Here is an 18,017-nt window from a genome sequence, read left to right on the forward strand (position 1 = left end):
CGAACCCAGGTCCTCGGTATTCCGTACCGCGTGCTATACCGCTACACCACTGATGGTCAACGGTACCGACACGAATTTCCCCTATGCACCTCATATCTCAGCTTTTAGCCACTTAAGCAGTGACGCTAGCGACATCTATGCCGTAGCCCTCATCGAGAAACTTTTTTCGGCACTCCATTGGAACTAACCGCTCACCCGGACAAGAGATATCGTTACTAAGCAATCAAATTAAGATTAAGAATTCAATTTAGGTTTTACGGGATGACCGTAAAAGTAAAAATTTGGAATTGAAATAAAAAATACAAAAAGATTCCAAAAAACAATCTTAAGTTTCTTGTCGCTTGCCGCGCATTCTTCTCGGCAATGTTCTTTCCGAAAGCGCTGGTAGTATAGAAATGTGCATGTGAAAGAGCTCTATGCGGTCTACTTACAGAATAAACGTTTTCATTATGGTAAAAATTACTATTACAATAATCATCATCATCATCCCAGCCTTTATTCGACCCACTACTGAGCCTCAATGATGAGGGCAGTGAGTGTTACCACAGAGCTTTAATATTTACGGGATGCCCGGAAGGTGGCAGCCCTAGGACATGGCTGGCTGCTGTTGAAGCCTTTATCTCGGAAGGTTTATTTTCTAGTCACGCAGGACCCGGGTTATTGGTTTTAAGGCGTAGCCTAATCGAGATGAAGTGAAATGGAGGTTAAATAGTTATGTCTTATCGATGGATCTGCTCGGCAAGCGCGATTATAGTATACAACTAAGCAAAATATTGAAATTCTACGAATATTACAAAGGTGACATGAGAAAGTTCGCGAATATGTTAAACAATGCAATAAAGGTTAAACGGATTTAAATAAAGTGGCGGACAAATAGATAAAGATTTCAGGAAACTTAATTAAGATCCTTTTACAGCGTGTTTTTTTTTAACATGCGTTAACTTTGGCAGACGACTCAGTTCATTGATATGAACTCCCTGATAATTAACTTTTTCACGAAATTGAAAAAAAAAATTTTTTTTCGAAATCATTTTTATTTTGTTATATATAATAGCTTCACATTCATTGTTAATTGTAAAATAAACAAACTTGAGAAGTGACATTGACGTGACACATAAGAGAGGCATAAAAAAATCCACATAATTTAACTTTCTTTTGCTATATATGTGTGAATTAAACACGGGTTAGTTATGGACTTTGAAAAAAAAATCATAAATTAAGGACCTTTACGCTGTTTTACTGCTAATAATAAATTATCTTAACTCTTAATTATCTTTTAAACAGAGAGTTAGGCCACTAGTGTCTTAGATAAATTAACTTCATTTGACCTGTAGATTGTCCCCTTACAGTTAACGGATATCAAAAATAGCACGGTGTATAAAAAAAGCTTTCGACTAAAAAATCATCTGAGTTATTTCAAACCGTTACAAAAGAATAACGACTTTTATATGTTTACGTTTCAGAATATGAGATGGAAGCGGGTTGGGGCAAGAAACATCTCACCTTAATTAGGGGTGCCGTAAGTTACCCTAGGGGGGGCAATATTACGCACCCGCGCTAACTATGCGTTAGTTATGTCTCTGAGTACGAAGTTATATGCCGTGCGAGCTTTCGTGCATGTGTTAGATGATAAGGAATTAAATATAAAATATTATGGAATAATTTTAAAACATTAGATCAGAGGTTCCCAAACAAGTTTTCCTCACAGATCACTTTTAAAGTTTTACTGTTTTTAGTAAACCCCCTGCTGCTACATCTTCTATTCCCGAAGCTCCTAAAACCCCCATTTTTTTTTCACGCCAACGTGAGCCCCGTCTGGTCTCCCGTGGACCCCTGGGGATCCACCTGGACCCCTTCGGGAACCTCTGCACTAGATCAATAGATATATCTATTACCTTCTAAAAATATCGTCAAATTAATACAAACAAATAAAAGCTAGCCAACTTACAAAAGTAGAAAACCCCCCACAATGTCATTACAAAGTTCAATACCTCAAAAAAAACAGAACCGATTTTTATTAAACATAGCTAAGAGCCATCTCAACGAAACTCGTGACGTTACGTGAAAAACCGAATCAAAATCGGTCCATCTGTTTGAGAGCTATGATGTCACAGACCGACGGACAGGCATTGGCGTTAAACTTATAAATGTGTGGATCGACTATTGCTTGTTGTTATTCTGTTTCAGCAAAGGGACAAAAGTAGTACAGATTAATAGAAGAAATGTAATTAGATAACCAAATTATAGAAGGGGTTTAAAACTACCACAAAAATGCACGTTTGGCAAATTTTAATCCCATAAATATAGGTTTAAAGAGTGACGCAGGAGACCGCAACTATACAACCACAACGACAAGAAAAAGTTGATCGACTCAAATCCCTAGTGCGTAGTAGAGTGTGCCCAACAGTGGGACGAGTGTAGGAGATGATGATGCTGATAACCAAATTCCAATTATCAACCACGAAAAGCGGCGTGGAATTTCAATAAAAAAACGGGTGGGTAATTCAGATACGATACGAAACACTCCGGAAATACGGCCAACGTTTATAACTGCGTTTGCAAGGATGTGTATATGCCGTCTAATATCGTCTTATTGCGGTCGCTGTCCGGTTTTACGAACGCCAGTGTACGCCATGTCGGCAAATAATTGCGCCTTGTGTACGCCTTTACGATTGCGTGTAGTTTTTAGTGCTCGCCTGTGTGGCTGGGCTTAGCTTTATTTTCTAGTAATTGATAGTGGACGTTTTAATTTCTTTTTCATCACACTTGCTCGTCAATGATGTTATTCCATGCCTGTATACTAAAAGACAATGGCCTCAATTTTTCCCGCGGTAATTACGGATTTACGTATAGTTTTCCTCCCCAAGGGAGTTATGATTAGTTTTAAAAAATTAGCAGGTAGGTTCAGACTAAAGAGGTTTCAAGTCAGACAACGTTTTATTTCCATCTTTAAAACTTAGCTATAACCTAATTTTACACCATAAAACTTTGCCACGCTTCATGAAATTTCGTTATTTTTATACCTACTTATTCTAAATTTACATCAAATTGTTTTGCAATAATTTTAGTAAATATGTTTTTAGCAAGTTAGAATAATCTGGCCGTAGACCATTCGAATTCTAAACTAAACACGGTTCTTAGTATTTGGTAGACGGCTCAAAAAAAGTGACAATCGGGGGGGGGGGTTATCATTAGGCACATAAAATTAACAAAACCTGAACATAATTCTATAACTGTAATTTTCTTCTTGTATGATATAAATAAAGTATTGTTAGTTCTAGTTGAAATAAACAAAATAAACATTTTAAGGCTCTGCGTCAATGTAAAAAAAACAAACAACAAAATTTTAGACACATTGATTTTATAAGTACAGCATAATATATAACTTCGTAAAAGTACCTCTATAATGATAGGATGCTTGCATTCCAGTAAAAAAAAAACAAAATTAACTAATTAATCAATCGGGACTATCATTAACTAGGTTGTTTATCATTATGTTAGGTTGGTCAGAATGTGAGCGTTTTTAGATATTTTTTTCGTATTACTAAAACAAATACATATGTTAAAAAGGTAACGTGTAGTACGCCGTTTTTTTACCGAACAAAACCGAAACGTGTGGCCAAAATTAATATTGAATGGATCCTTAGGATTGAAAATAATTCTAATGAGTTTAAAATATGTATGTAAACTCTTTATGGTACAAAAATATATAAACAACACGATTGACAAACGTTGAGACTTATCCCTTGGGATCCCTACAGTCAACCTTTGAGTGGATGAGAGGAGCAGTCAGTTAGGATCAGACAACCATATTTCAACTTTAAAATCCCCGCCCCATTTCACTCCTATCCTTCTAGAGGTCCAAACGTTTCAATTAACAACTTGAATCTCGCTTAATTTTGTAAAACAGCGCACGACTCGAGTATAAACACTACCCGAGCCGCTGCAAACCAAAGCTCAACGTTTAAAAGCCATAGTTGACCTGTCCTTAACGCCCTCGGGCGAATGAAGCACTTGAAAATCCCTAATAAGGTTCGTAAAAGGCTTCACAGGGAGCCCAATTATTAAAGACAACACGCCCTGTGTACTGTACCGACGCGATGACGTTTACGCGGAAAAGGTATTTATACGCGTTCGCGGAAGTATTTTGTACTTGATAAAAAGGGAAGGCGAGCAGCATTTACGAATATTTGAAAAGTGTATGACATAATTATAGACTAAACGCGCAGTAGGTACTTTTCTATTTGGTAAATCTTAAAAAAATATATCAACATTCAATTCACTGAACGGGTTTTATGTAGGGAATATTTAGCAGTAGATTCTGGACTTGTGCCTGAGAATTTTGCTTACTATATTAATAATTGTAATTTGAGTGAGGGCCGATTTCTAACCCCAAGCACCTCTATTTTAAAAACTTTACCATCTACGATCTAGTGGTTCTGTGAGCTGAAATAGCTGTGTCACCCGATTTTCAAAATAGCTAAAACTTGATTTTTTTTACGCTTTCAACTTATTACATCAATCGGTTGAGAAATTGGTCGTAATAGAGAAGAACTTCCGGAAATCTGCCGGACAGATACCATATATCAGAGCATTTTTCGCCAAGCTGAAAGGAAAACACTTTTTTCGCGCTTCACGCTCGCTCAGTTCATTAATAGGGAATGCCCTGGAAACTAAAAAAAATCTCACCGCTGTGCTTAATATTTAAAAAAAGAAAAAGAAAACAAGATTTCAAGTTAAACCCAAGTACTTGTACCCAGTATTTTACCTAGTATTTAACAGTATATTCACATACCGGGTCAAGCCTATTTCTCTTTATTTTGTGCTGTTTTATGGAAAACGAACGTAAACGCGCAGGATCGCTCGCATGGGAGTGACCCCACGCGGGGTGAAGCGGAACATCAACGAATTTATTAAGACTTGTTTATATCCCCCCTTCTTCCCCAAACAATGTAAGTATAAAATGTTGCCGCTCAAATGATGCTATGCTATGGTGCTGGATTTTCGGGGATGTTTTGGTTTGAGCTTCGGGCTAGGCTGGAGGTATGTTCACCGAGTTTATTTTGGGGTAGAATACTAGAAATGCTAGAAGTAATCTAGATATTATATAAACGAGATTGCGAAAGATTTACTGGCTTGTCGTTCGCAGTTGCTCTTCTTACAGGTTGCTTTAGAACGTACGTCATTAGCGAGCTACATACATATCATTTATTTTATTTTATTTCATTTATTAGGAAAACACTTTTATGAAATGTTACAACACATGTATGGTGATCATTTACTTATTCTTTTGGTATAATAAGTATTTAATACTATTTTTCTAAATCGTTTTTCAACATTAACGGCTCGCCCAGTACGTTTATTCTTTTTCTAATAGTAAAATAAACGAAATAATAAGTCAGTCAACTCCTCAAGACATTTATACATATAGGAATTTTTACGACCCCACTTTTTTCCTATCGTTACCTACTTCCTTTTCCGGAGAGCGCGATTATTATGCACTCCTAACCAAACCTACCTGCGTTTCATTTTTCCAGACTTGTATTTTACTATTGGAAAACCAATTAAAATGATAGAGGGCTCTCTAACACAAAATACACTGCGAAAGCGGGATTATCCCAGTTTTTAGAGGCAGTTATTCGTAAAATATCGGGCACCGATTTTTTTGGATAGTTTTTCATAGATAGTTATTTCAGATATTTTATCTAGTTTTCAATTAAAAAAGGGTAGTTTTAGTTGTTTAGGTTTAAATTAAGCACGAATCGGTAAATAATAGCCTGGGATGTGGAGATTTGTGTTTTTAAAAGCTTTTATTTAACTTGCAATGTATGTTTAATGTATGTACGAGTATGTGTATGTGCAGGTCAAATCTTGCAAGTTAAATTTGACCCACTTCTAGTAGTTAGTCAGATTGTCTTGAAATTTATCTTATTAAGTTATGTGAATTGCGTGACAATACAATAATTTGGTACAGACATTCTGATAGTCCGACCAGGATCGTCTCCGCAGGACGGAACTCTTCAATGGTGAATGGCATCGACTTGAAATTTGGTATGCAAATGTAGTTTGGGTGACAATGCAAGTACAGTAGACAAAAAGTACAGTCAGCAAAAATGTTTTTGTTAAAAATGAATTTATTACCAAAAACTTTTTAATAGCGATTGTTTTTGTTTGTATAAAGTTTTTTTTGGCGACTCTATTTTTTTTAATGTATTAGTCTTGTATAATAATTAATCGCTTACGCTTAGCAGTTAACACAGTATACATTATAAATACAGCAGTTAAGCGAAGTAAAATACATTACAGTTCAAAATTGGATCAATATCATTTATTAGAAAAGTCCATACAGGATTTATGTGCTAGTATTGCTATCTCTATCTAATCCAAAATTTCAAAACTTTATAACGCTAGTTACTTATATGTAAAATTACCTAAAAATTGTTTTTGTTCAAAAACACGCATTGGCAAGATTTAATTCAAATAGCCTATCTCACTTAAACTCGTCCTACGCAATGTTTACGTGTAAAAATTGAAAATATAATAGGTACGCATAAAAATCCACGTGGTCCCCGGATAAAAGCGTGTAATTAATATTTATAGGCTTCTGCCATAATACCATTGACGGTTTCATCATACGGCGCAATATGTACTACAGCATAATACGCCTATTCATACTTTTGTACCCAATCGGTATAGCACAGGCGATAGCTTGTCGCAGCAGACAAAAACGTCATTAGTGGGGAAGTTGGGCCAAATCCGGGCCTTTGTGCTACCGTTGAAAGGAATTATCGGCGGTGCCGAAACACCCCGTGCTACCCACTTGTCAGCAAAGTTCTTGGATTAGTAGAATGAGCTTATTGGCAGCGCTTCAGCCGTTTAGAATTGAAAGGGAGCTAGTTTCGCGAAGGCCTGAAAGGGACGGAACGGAAGGACATGCAGCGAAGTAATGAGGGAAAAGGAAATGTGGGGAAGGGAGTTACAATTATAGTTAGGATTAATTACTTAGTTAATTATTATAATAAAATCCAATTTAACTAGTCTGTTTTTTTAACTGGCTAGACTGAAGTGCCACACTAACAATTAAATCACACTACACTTTTAAAAATAAAGTATAAAATTAAAACTGGCACCTCAAAGCTAGGCTACAAAAACGCACCAAAAAACAAAATCGAAAGTTACAATTTTGAATTTGGAATCCCTAAAGCCGCGCCACACGGCTTAATTATGTTCCGCTACGCAATCCGCGTAGCCCAGTAATATGCCGCCCGATACATAATTAACGTGTAATATACATACATAGCTAGGCTTAATCCAAACTATTGGTACCGTAACAAGGATCCAACTAATTAGAAGGCTCCTCAACAAATGCCTCCTTGGGGCCAAAATCCTTGATATTAATGCTAATAAAACGTAATTCGGCGTAATCGCGCGTGGCAGGACAAAGAAGAAGCCACTTTCACCAACAAGGCGCGCACTTTGTTATGATAATGTTCCTGCAATCCCGGTTTAATGTACCTTCGATATTCTTCATGCAAATTTCCGCCGCCATATTTAATTTGAGAGATATCCAGTCTAGTTCCAGTTGCCAGGTAAATAAAATAGCAGAAGAATTATTTTAGCTCGCGCATTTTAATTTACGAGTAAAATGAACGTGAAAATATCAAAGCAGCCGAGTGTTTTGTTGAAACCGAATATGAGCTTTGTTCTGCGGCATGAAACTGTACGAACCAATTCTTGAAAATAAATGTTATTTAATTGTGTAGTTTCTAAACCGTGAAGTTATTTAAAGGGTGAAAGGGTTAACGATGTAAAGTAATATTACTTGCAAATAGAGACATATATCACATACTATTTTTTGTGTAATGAAAAGAAACTTGGCAGAAAGACTTAAGTAAAGGGTCACGTAAGTTTTTCTGCCAAGTTTATTAAATTAGGGAGTATAAAATGCGAAAATAATAGTGAATTAGAATAGTATTACATCCCAACATTGTTTTTATTTTGTTTTGGTTAATATGATATTTTTTACGAAATTAAAAATGATCATAGCGAATATTGGTTATTATTTTTTTAATCAGTTGTACTTACTTATTAAACGCTAGTCAAAGGCTTTCTGGGTGAATACAGTCATAATGCGCTCAGGCAGAGCCTACCGAACAAAACCACTAATTAAAAAGTTAAGCGCTGGCCGGGACGGTCCATTCGGACTTTTTTTGCCGCCCGATACAATCCAGTATTTACCAGTGCAGTATTAAGTAGGGTTATCAAATTCTTGTAAAAAATACATACAAATTAGTTGCCAATATTTTAAAATTTCTTGTCTCTTGAATTCTTTTTTTTTGTGAAGTTATGATTAGGTGTGCATACTTTTAGTTTATAACTTTTCGCCAATTATTTTAGAAAACAAATACAAAGAAAAGTTTTGTTTTATTAATAGGTCAAATTACAAGCGGTTTGAAGACTAAAAGTTCTCAAAAGATAAATTAGCGTGATATTAGAGAAACAATTAGTATTTATACAATACAACAATACAATAACTCTTTATTGCACACCAACACAGTAAGCAGTACAGAATACACAGGTATTTATTTATTCAGTTCTAGGTTATTTATTAATTAACTTTTGGTATTTTATGAAAGTTCTAATCTAACTAGTTCAAGTTCACACGATATATTAAATTTGAAGCGTTTTGCATTTTTTATTGCTCTGAAAAAATATAGTGGGCGACCCTGCTCTCAAGCACTTCTTTTATTTTGGGTCGAAATTAACAACGAGTTCGAGTAGAATCGAATCTGTAATGTCATGTAATGAAGCTGTGGAAATGGTCTCCGCTTTTTTCTGAGCGCTCATCGTTTAATAGGGACTTGAGAGGATCTGTCTCCACTAATTGGTAGTTAAGACAGATAGTGGGTATTACACACAGTTTGATTTCATGGTAACATTGTTTTTCAAATTTCTTACATAAAAAAATTGACGATTCACGTTCAGATACAGCATTTTTTTTTTTTTACACAAGCCTTTGAAAATGGAATCGGTTTGGTTCGGTATAACTGCTCTGTGGAATAAAATTTGAACTACGCGACACGTTCTTAAAAAAAAACTCAGCGTGTGTGTAACAAACGGAACCGTTATTGTTATAATTTATACAGGGGGTCTCTGACCATGGGACTTTTGTTCTGCAACTTTTTAGAAATATGATCACTGTTCATTTAATTTTTTTCATACATTTTAAATTAAATTTTCAATGTATGCGATACAATACAAAATTTACAGCACATTGATAAATGTTTATCTAAATTCGATTTGTAGCATTCGAACATGGCGGATGTAGACGATATCTAATTTTGGTATATTTCTGCTTCTTTGGCTAGTTGAAGTATAATTTTGATAGTGTTTTATGCGGCGATTAACCTTAACAGTGAACAGTGACCACAAAATTCTATATTGCTCTCGTGTCTGACATTTTTTTAATGCGCAAGTTGTCTCCGCGTGGTTTCTGGAATTTTGCTATACAAAAACTACAATCACTGTACAACGTGAATAAGAAGAATATATTTATCTTTAATTTAACTGACATTGGCCCATGCCTTATGGCCGCTATTAAGAGGAATAAATAAATAAAATGTTTATCTATGAGATGTCAAGTAAATGTTTAAAATTATTTAAAGGCCCTCGTACCAAGAGACAGCGATAACACCGCCATGTCTGATACACTGATTTAACGATTAAACTTCGAGGCCCTATAAAGTACTTATCTAAATTCAAGTTATTTGAAAATGCTACAAAACAAAAGTAGCTCATATACTAATAGAATCCAACCTCGCATTTAAAGCCCCATGTTCAGAGACACCCTGTATAACTTCAGCGAAAAAGCCATCGAAGGCAAGTTCTTCTAAATTTTTTTTTTCGATATACATATATTTTTTAATAATTTCAAACAATTTAATTCTTCACCACGGCCAGTACCGCAGACGTGCAAACAGCGTGTTGACGCAATAAAGTAGGTATTTAATAGAGACAAGCGTAGTGTGTGCACAGCGTCACCATATCGGGCTGTTCGAGTATCGTTTATCATCGCGCCGTTCACACTGCCGACGCCGTTTAAAAAAAAAGTGATGTGTGGGGATTACTTTCCGTGTATTGTCTGCGTTCGATTTTCAAAAAGCTTAGGCTGGTGCTGGCCAGTGTCGCGGATAGTATCAAAGGCTTTTTGCAAGCGGAAATGATTTTAAGTCCTATTTTAATATCCTCAAATTATGTTGATTTCATCGAACTGTGAAAGGTTCAGGATTTAAATGAGATTCAGAAACGTGTCCGATTTTTGCAATTTTTGACATGTCGATTCGCGCCGTTCCCGGAAAGTCCTGTACCACTACCATGAGTTTACAGTGACCGTACTCGATAGCGGCGGCGTAAATTATTTGTATGGAGAATTGTACACCGCCTCTACATATAATTTACGCCGTCGCTATCGAGTACGGTCACAGTAAACTCATGGTAGTGGTACTGTACCCGTAGGATGACAAACGGAACCCTATTACTCACGCTTCGCTGTCCGTCTGTCTGTTTGACACAGGGCTGTATCTCGAGAACTGTAATAGAAACACTTGAAATTTACACATAATGTGTATTTTTATTGTCGCTACAACAACAAATAAGTAATAAAAATAAATTAATTGGCACAGAGCCATTCAGCCAATCTTTGTGTGAGGGTGTAAACTGTATAGATTCAAAACTAAACTTTAAAAGTTGTTCAAAAATTTACCATCACAAATTAACATGAGAGACGATATACCTACCTAGTACTCGTATTCGTCCAAAAAGGTATATTTCTTACATTTAAGTAAATGTACGACTAATCCAAAGGGTTTTAAAGGTATATTTTTTTAAGTAATTTTCGCTAATAAATTTTAACGAAACGATGGTGGTAATTTAATACAGCTTCAGCCCCGTGACAGTGTTGTCATTTTACAATTTTAAAACAAAATATATGGGGATAACAGTTGTCACACACAGCGCACTAGACTCTGTACAATGAAAGCTGACCCAGACAAACCGCGGCAAATTATAAAAAATGAAGCTGGCTACACTTGCTGCACTGATTAAACAATGTTGATACTTAGATATTTATTTAAAATTTCCAGATATTAAATTATACTCGGGACTTCAAGCTGCATCAACATTCATTATAGTAATGAGTGAAAGTTGATGATGCATTTTAGTAGTCCCTTGGTAAATTTTATGACCTTTGTCAGTGCCCATTTACGTACAGTCCAGACGCATCAATTTTTGGACCATTTTGACCAGATTGGCATTGAATATATCTTCTAACATTTTAATTCTAACATAATCTTATAACATTTTTCATTTTGAGGGTGGTAGGAGGTTGAATTAAACAAAAAATAATTAATTTATTAAAGCAGAAATATCAAAATTATCTAAGCCGGGTTAGAATGACAATATGTCAATTTTGACAGTCTCAAAACGATACCAGATTAAAGTTTCGTAAAAAATGCGTGGACAGCTTTCGCTGGCCAGTCTAACTGTACAATAAAATCGTACTACTATTGTGCACGCCATGACGTGAATTGTAATTGCTTTCAATAAATACACCCGTTAGCATTGTGAGTGCACCAATAAATATTTGCCCGGTCTCATGTAACCCCACAAACAAACGATTGGAATGAAATACAAGTTGACTATGTTTGTCCAATGTTGGCCCAACCTTCGGCATGTTATTGTATGTTTGCCGTTATGCTGTTTAAATAAACTTTTATGTTGGTAACACCGGTCAATCGCTGTCATACACCCGAGTGCTATCGAATAATTATTTTTCACGTTGGCAATAACTGTTACGTTGAAAATTACTGAAAATAATATCACGCACCAAATAGAGGACTACGAATATATTCGGAGATTCTTTAAGTGAAATTTTCCGAATAACTAAAGTCATCAACATAACTCAGTGAATATATCGAAGTGAAAGTGGCAATGGGCAGGCCACGTTGCTCGAAGAGTTTTGTGGGAGAAAAGTTGTCTAGTGGTGACCACAAACCGGAAGACCGAGCATTAGCAGGCCTCCCATTAAGTGGACCTGGGAAACTCAAAATACGGTTCGCCGTTTAAAATTTACGAATAAAAAATAAAGCAAAGCAATAAATCGTAATAATCTATTAGACACCGAGCAACCAATTACCAACATTGTTCGTAACAAAACCCATTAATTGGAAAACTTTCCAATTCTACAGCATTATTGAAAAGATTTGAAAAGTATTCGATAGAGGATGCTTCGAAGGGTTGTTATTCCATGGATTACGCGCAAGCAAACAATTACTTGGTTTAATTGGACGGACCTCGGGGCGGCGAGTACGTGACAAATTAAAATTTACAGCCTTTTTCCGTAGATTGTAAATTGTCTAATTTGTTTCTTAGGAATGGTCTTGATTCTATCACTTTTCATCATTGACTTACGAATTATTCATTTATAAGTGAACGGTACAAATTGCTATACTTAGTGATTCATCGAATACAAAAGCAGTAAAGAAAAAACGCGATCTCTTCAAGACGATCATTTTATTAGAGAAACGAATACAAAGGAAAATATAGAAAAAAGCTTCAAATCGAAGGCTTCATAGGTTTTAGAAAATTAAGAATAGGTAGTAATTTCAGCAATAATTCATTTTTGAAGCAATGATTATAGGCAGAGCTGGGAAAATAAATATATTATGGCTTCTGAGCCATATAGACGTCTCGCGTTTTTAGCCAGCGTTACTTTTCTATTCTTCGTTAGTTTTGTATTTATCATAATCACAGAGCGGAGCGTTTTGTTTAGTAACCTTAGGTTTCTTTCCATTAGAAATTGTACCTAAACATTAATTTCATATTTCATACATACCTACGATACATGGCTATGTTTTCCATAGTCATGTTGTCTTGTTCTATCCTTCCTCATTAGAGACGTATCTACAGAGTTAATTATCCCTCTCGACAAGCGTTACGCTGCAGAGTTGCAAACTATGCCGTCAGTTTGAGATGAAGATGGATAAGTTAACAGCTCAATGGGAAGTCGCCGAGCCCGGCTGTATCGGATGGTCTAATGTTTACTTAGCCTAATGTATTGTTTGGTCTAATGATTGTTTCATATAATATTAACAATACTGAAACCATCAACCTAATGAGACTACTGAGTAGCATAAGTAAATGATTTTCCGAAATACATATATTTAGATTCAACTGAAAAGAAATTCAGATAATTATTAGACCATATTCGGACATAAAATATTAGGCGACGACGCGTAGACACCCTAAATGTGTGTGTGTGTGTTTCCGTATTTCCTTTTGAGGTACGGAACCCTTCGTGATACAAAACGTTTTTCTTCAGTTAAAAAAGTTTGGAAACATAATTTCCCACAAAAGTCGTACAAGGTTTTTAATAAGTCCTTTTGTAGGTCCTACAAAAGGAAGTTTGTCAACTTTATTTGTTAATTAATTAGATGTTGTGTGTGTGGAGTTGCAGCTCTAAAAACACTAAATACTAGCTTCTACGCCCAGCTTTGCTCACACAAGCAATGTTCATGACTGGGGAGCGTAACTTTGGTGCGGGTGACGTTATTACAACACTGCAATGATGTTAATCGGTAAATGTCGGTAAAATCGGTTAGTGGTTAATCGGTATCTGTAATCTAATTGTAGCAATAAATATTTGTTTACTTAAATAAATTTCACGTGTACACTCAGCCTGAGCTCAGGGCAATATAACTCTCGAATCTCCCGCCAGTTACAAATTGACGTTGTACTGGTCATAATCCTAATGACCGCACATGGAGCAAAATATCGTTGAAAGTCAAAACCTTTCTTCACGTAAATCATTTTTTTTGATGGCAATGATTTTATAAACAGTTCTTTGCTTAAAACTTCTGGCAGTTCCAAAATTTTACCATGAGGTGTTAAATTCAAGGTTCGTTTCTACTCGCGAAACTAAGAAGTACGTTTGTTTTGTAACATTTTCAAATAACTCGAATTTAGATATTTATTGATCCTCAAAGTTTAATCAATAAATTGTGTTATCGCTGTTTCTTGGTACGAGAGCCTGTAAATAATTTTTGGCATTTATTTGACATCTCATAGATAAAAATTTATCAATGTGCTGTACATATCGTCACTACTTTGAAATAAGCTGGTATCTCAAAATCGATGGTCTTTCCGAGTGAACTTAATGAACATTGCTTTAAGGGTCAAATTTGCTGACGTATTGATTTGAGATACGAGATATTTCAAAGTAGTGACGATATATATTGTATCGCATACATTGAAAATTACATTTAATCTGTATGAAAAAAAAATAACAGTGATCATATTTTTAAAAAGTTGTAGAACAAAAGTAGCTCAGTTAAGCGAATAGAATCGAATCTTGGATTTAATTAAGTCTCTTCTTCTATTTATGTTTTTACTGTGTTTTTGTTGTGATGTAGTGTGTTTTTTCCCCATCCCCATAGTCCTTGAATTGTATTACAGAGATATCATATAGTGTGGCCGACTTACCGGCATAGTTTGACTCCCGTGCAGGCTGGTGATGGCGGCCTGCGCCTCCTGGTGCGAGCTGAACTTAACAAACGCACAGCCTGAAACAAACAGACATACAGTTTAATACATCTCTATAGAGTAAGTGCAGGTTTCTTCACGGTGTTTTGAGCTCGTGATAAATTTAGAATGTAATTTCGCACATGAATTTCGAAAAACTTCAATATGCGAGCCCGGGTTTGAATACACGGTCCTCTGCTTGAGAAGGCGCAGATCATACCACTATAATAGGCCACCATGGCTTTTTATAGTAGGGGAATACTGTTTAGACAAAATAAAAACAATAGAAAGAGCTCACATAGTCATAAAATCATACAGTAAAAATATCGGGATTTTATCAGAATTATAATCGTGGTCTTCTTACAGAAAATAGCACCAATTTGTACCTTTTAGTTTGAAGATTAAAGTATGACACACAAATGCTAATTCGCCCATGAATTTCGCAAAAACTCAGAGGTGTGCGCCGGGGTTCGAACCCATCTGCTTTTATATACTAAACTTCATACTCGGTACGTTAAAAATTAACAAAATCACATATTTTTTCGATTTTTTAGCAAACGTATAGGAACATAAATGGTTTCTTTTCAAATTATATAATGCTTAGCTTATGCAAGCATCTTAAGGATTCGGTTGTATCAGGCCCTACTCTGTGACCCATATCCATGATCATAGGATATCCCCTCGCTAAGTTAAAAGAGAACAATGTAGAATTGAAAATATACAAAGCAATTTAATTTGTAACTAATCATAATCATGTACATATTGTAAAGTTGCATGTAAAAATCACCTCTGCGTAAAAACAAGTTCCATTTGAACAAAAGAAAATATTTCGTAATCCAAAAAATCGCTCCAACGCCGCATTATCCTTCCGGTGAACGCCGTAAGTTTACTAACAAGTTTGGATTACACAAGTTCCGCGGCTCAATTCTAATCTAAGCATCCCAAAAAACGAATTCGCGGAGCGAAAAAACAACGTCCGAAAAAGGGAAATCTTAAACAATAGCTCGCGGTGGGATTATCGCTCAGTTTTTCAATAACAAGCTGTCAGAGGCGCCGGCGCGGGAGCGGATCAATCTTAGTTCCCGCAGGTGCGGCCGCTAATGACGACTGATGGATCCCCGCCAGGATAGGATTACCCCGCCGCAACTCGCCTACAACTAAATCACTTACCGAGCACCCGCCACTTTTAACATAACATTAGCCCTGACGGCTTCACCCATATTTTATACCCGCAAATGCAAAACCGAAACAAAATTAGACAAGACGCGAACACAATCTTCATTTACATCCGCTTTTACGGCTCCTGCGGCGACACGAGAACACGGGCCCTGCTCGCAGTAGATTATGCTCGTTACTTCATATTAAATCAGCGATGAATTTAAAAAAATCCACGCGAGCGAAAGGTAAAAACTTTGCACGGGAAATTGTGGCGACTATTTCGCTGAGCTCTCGACGCTGGAAGTACGATTATGCTTGACTGGCTTTTATTCGTATTATCCTTTGTTCGACTGGATAAAAGAGCACGGCCGAAGCGTTTTCCGAAAAGGCGCTCCAAATAAATTAGGGCGTACTTTTTAAGCTCCACACCATGTTTACATCTCCGCCTCCTGCGAAAATAGAGACAACGCAAAATAAGCAGAGGCGGAATAGAAAAAAACAATTTGCGATCGCCGGGCGAGGCCGCCGAGTAAAAGAATAATAAGCGTGGATTGTACAGAAACACAATTTAAACGGTGACAATCGCCGCGGCGGCGGGCGGCCGCGCGGAGCCGCGCTGCCTCGGCCGCGCCGGCGAACCCATTATGAGAACGTCATTTGGCAAGTGCGAAAGAAGTCAAAACTTCGCCGGCAAACATGGAACTATTTACTGCATCCACATTCGGCGACGTGTGCTGCGAAGTTGGATGCAATTTGTTAACCCTTTATCGGGGGAGCGCAGACCAAGTCGCGAGATAGCACGCAGGGCGCGGGCCGCTGCAGGTAACTTGGCGGACTGCCAAAGATCTGTTTTCCTGTTGTTGGCGAACAAACTCACAGATCAGTTTTTATCGCGCGAAAGGCCTTTATGGCCGACCGATAGCGGCGCCCGCGACAGAAATGTTTGCGTCGCCGCCGATCACAAATATTATTGATAGTTTTATGTATCGGAAGCATTACTCTTTAAAAAGTTTGGCACTCGACTGAGTCGACCTTTACGAATTGTTTCATGTTTGGTCGTTTGATTTGCGCCGTTCGCGAGGCACGGGTGTTTGCTTGTCAACTTAACAGGGAAAGGTCTTTAAAGCCATCTTTTTTCTATATACGTCGCGAAGCACCTTTTATGTCTTTGACACACGTCAGCTCGAGTAATCATACGTTCGCAGCATCCGCCGAGATGAGGCGTACGTCTCTGATTATTTGTACTCTAGATATTTTTCCAATGTATTTGATGGAGTAAGTTTTTTGTGTGTCGACGCCGTGAGCCCTCGTAGCGGCGGCGGGGGCGGGTCGCGTTGTTATTATTTTACCTAATGGTTCTACTTTTACGCTTTAACTTAAACTCTTAAGACAGCTGACAGCGTGGCTTAATTCAGTTATGTAATAGACTACACTAAACGAGGAGAAGCGATGTCTTGTTTCAGTGTAGCTGGAGTAATTCATGTATGATTTCTAGTACGTATATTATATTAGCATCATGTATTGGTATTACGTGTATCGAATGAGGTACCTATTTACCGACATAATCTGAGCTACAACTTATGCCCTAACAGTTAAGTGTGAAACTTTGTTGCCCTCGGCACTCGAAACGAGCCAAATACCTACATTAAATGCCATTATTTCAATCAAGGTTTGAGGCGAAGTTGGCGAGATCCAATATTATTACAGTGTTGGGCTCAGTTCGAATCTTTCATTTTAAACTTGCCCGTATGAAGTTTGTTCCACAGTGGAGGAAGTTCGTAATGCCGAGATGAATTCGCGAACAGTGTAAACAACATCCGATCTATATGGACCGCCTCTAACGAGAGATTCTGATTGTCTTTACTTTGAGATTTCATTTAGTTTGATTCAGTTTAAGAAGTAAATAAATTAGTTCGGGATAGTTTATTCTTGAGTTTTAAACTGTTTACTATTTAAATTAAACTATCGAAACTAATTCAAGAATCATTTTTCTTAGAGACATTAAGACTTAAGATTATAAGTTACTGTTGTTATTAGTTAAAACATATAAGATGCCACAAAATTAGGTGAGACTATTTTCAGAGTATGTAATAAATGACCTAAGAATCAATTATACACATACATTATTTGTATTGTGTGGTAATTTTTTTTTTGTTTCATAAAAAATACCATTCCGTCCAAAAATAATCACTCTTGCATTAACTGTAACTGTATTTTTTTAATTTAATTTAATTGAAACTAATTAACAACGATGCAAATATTCGATCCTCAAAATATCCGCA

At 36.6% G+C, this 18,017-nt stretch overlaps 1 protein-coding gene across 14 annotated transcripts in view; it reads right to left on the reverse strand.

Moving 5' to 3' along the window:
- bru3 (CUGBP Elav-like family member bruno 3) overlaps window positions 1-18,017 on the reverse strand; it is a 1,256,451-nt gene that overhangs the window by 48,551 nt on the left and 1,189,883 nt on the right. For all 14 annotated transcript variants that reach the window (XM_074093042.1, XM_074093039.1, XM_074093049.1 and 11 more), the window contains one exon: window positions 14,539-14,618. In XM_074093042.1, the coding sequence (XP_073949143.1) occupies window positions 14,539-14,618 (80 nt within the window). The remainder of the gene's footprint in view (window positions 1-14,538; window positions 14,619-18,017) is intronic.

This window comes from Choristoneura fumiferana, chromosome 10 (genome assembly GCF_025370935.1).
Source record: "Choristoneura fumiferana chromosome 10, NRCan_CFum_1, whole genome shotgun sequence".
In the NCBI taxonomy this organism is placed as follows: domain Eukaryota; kingdom Metazoa; phylum Arthropoda; class Insecta; order Lepidoptera; family Tortricidae; genus Choristoneura; species Choristoneura fumiferana.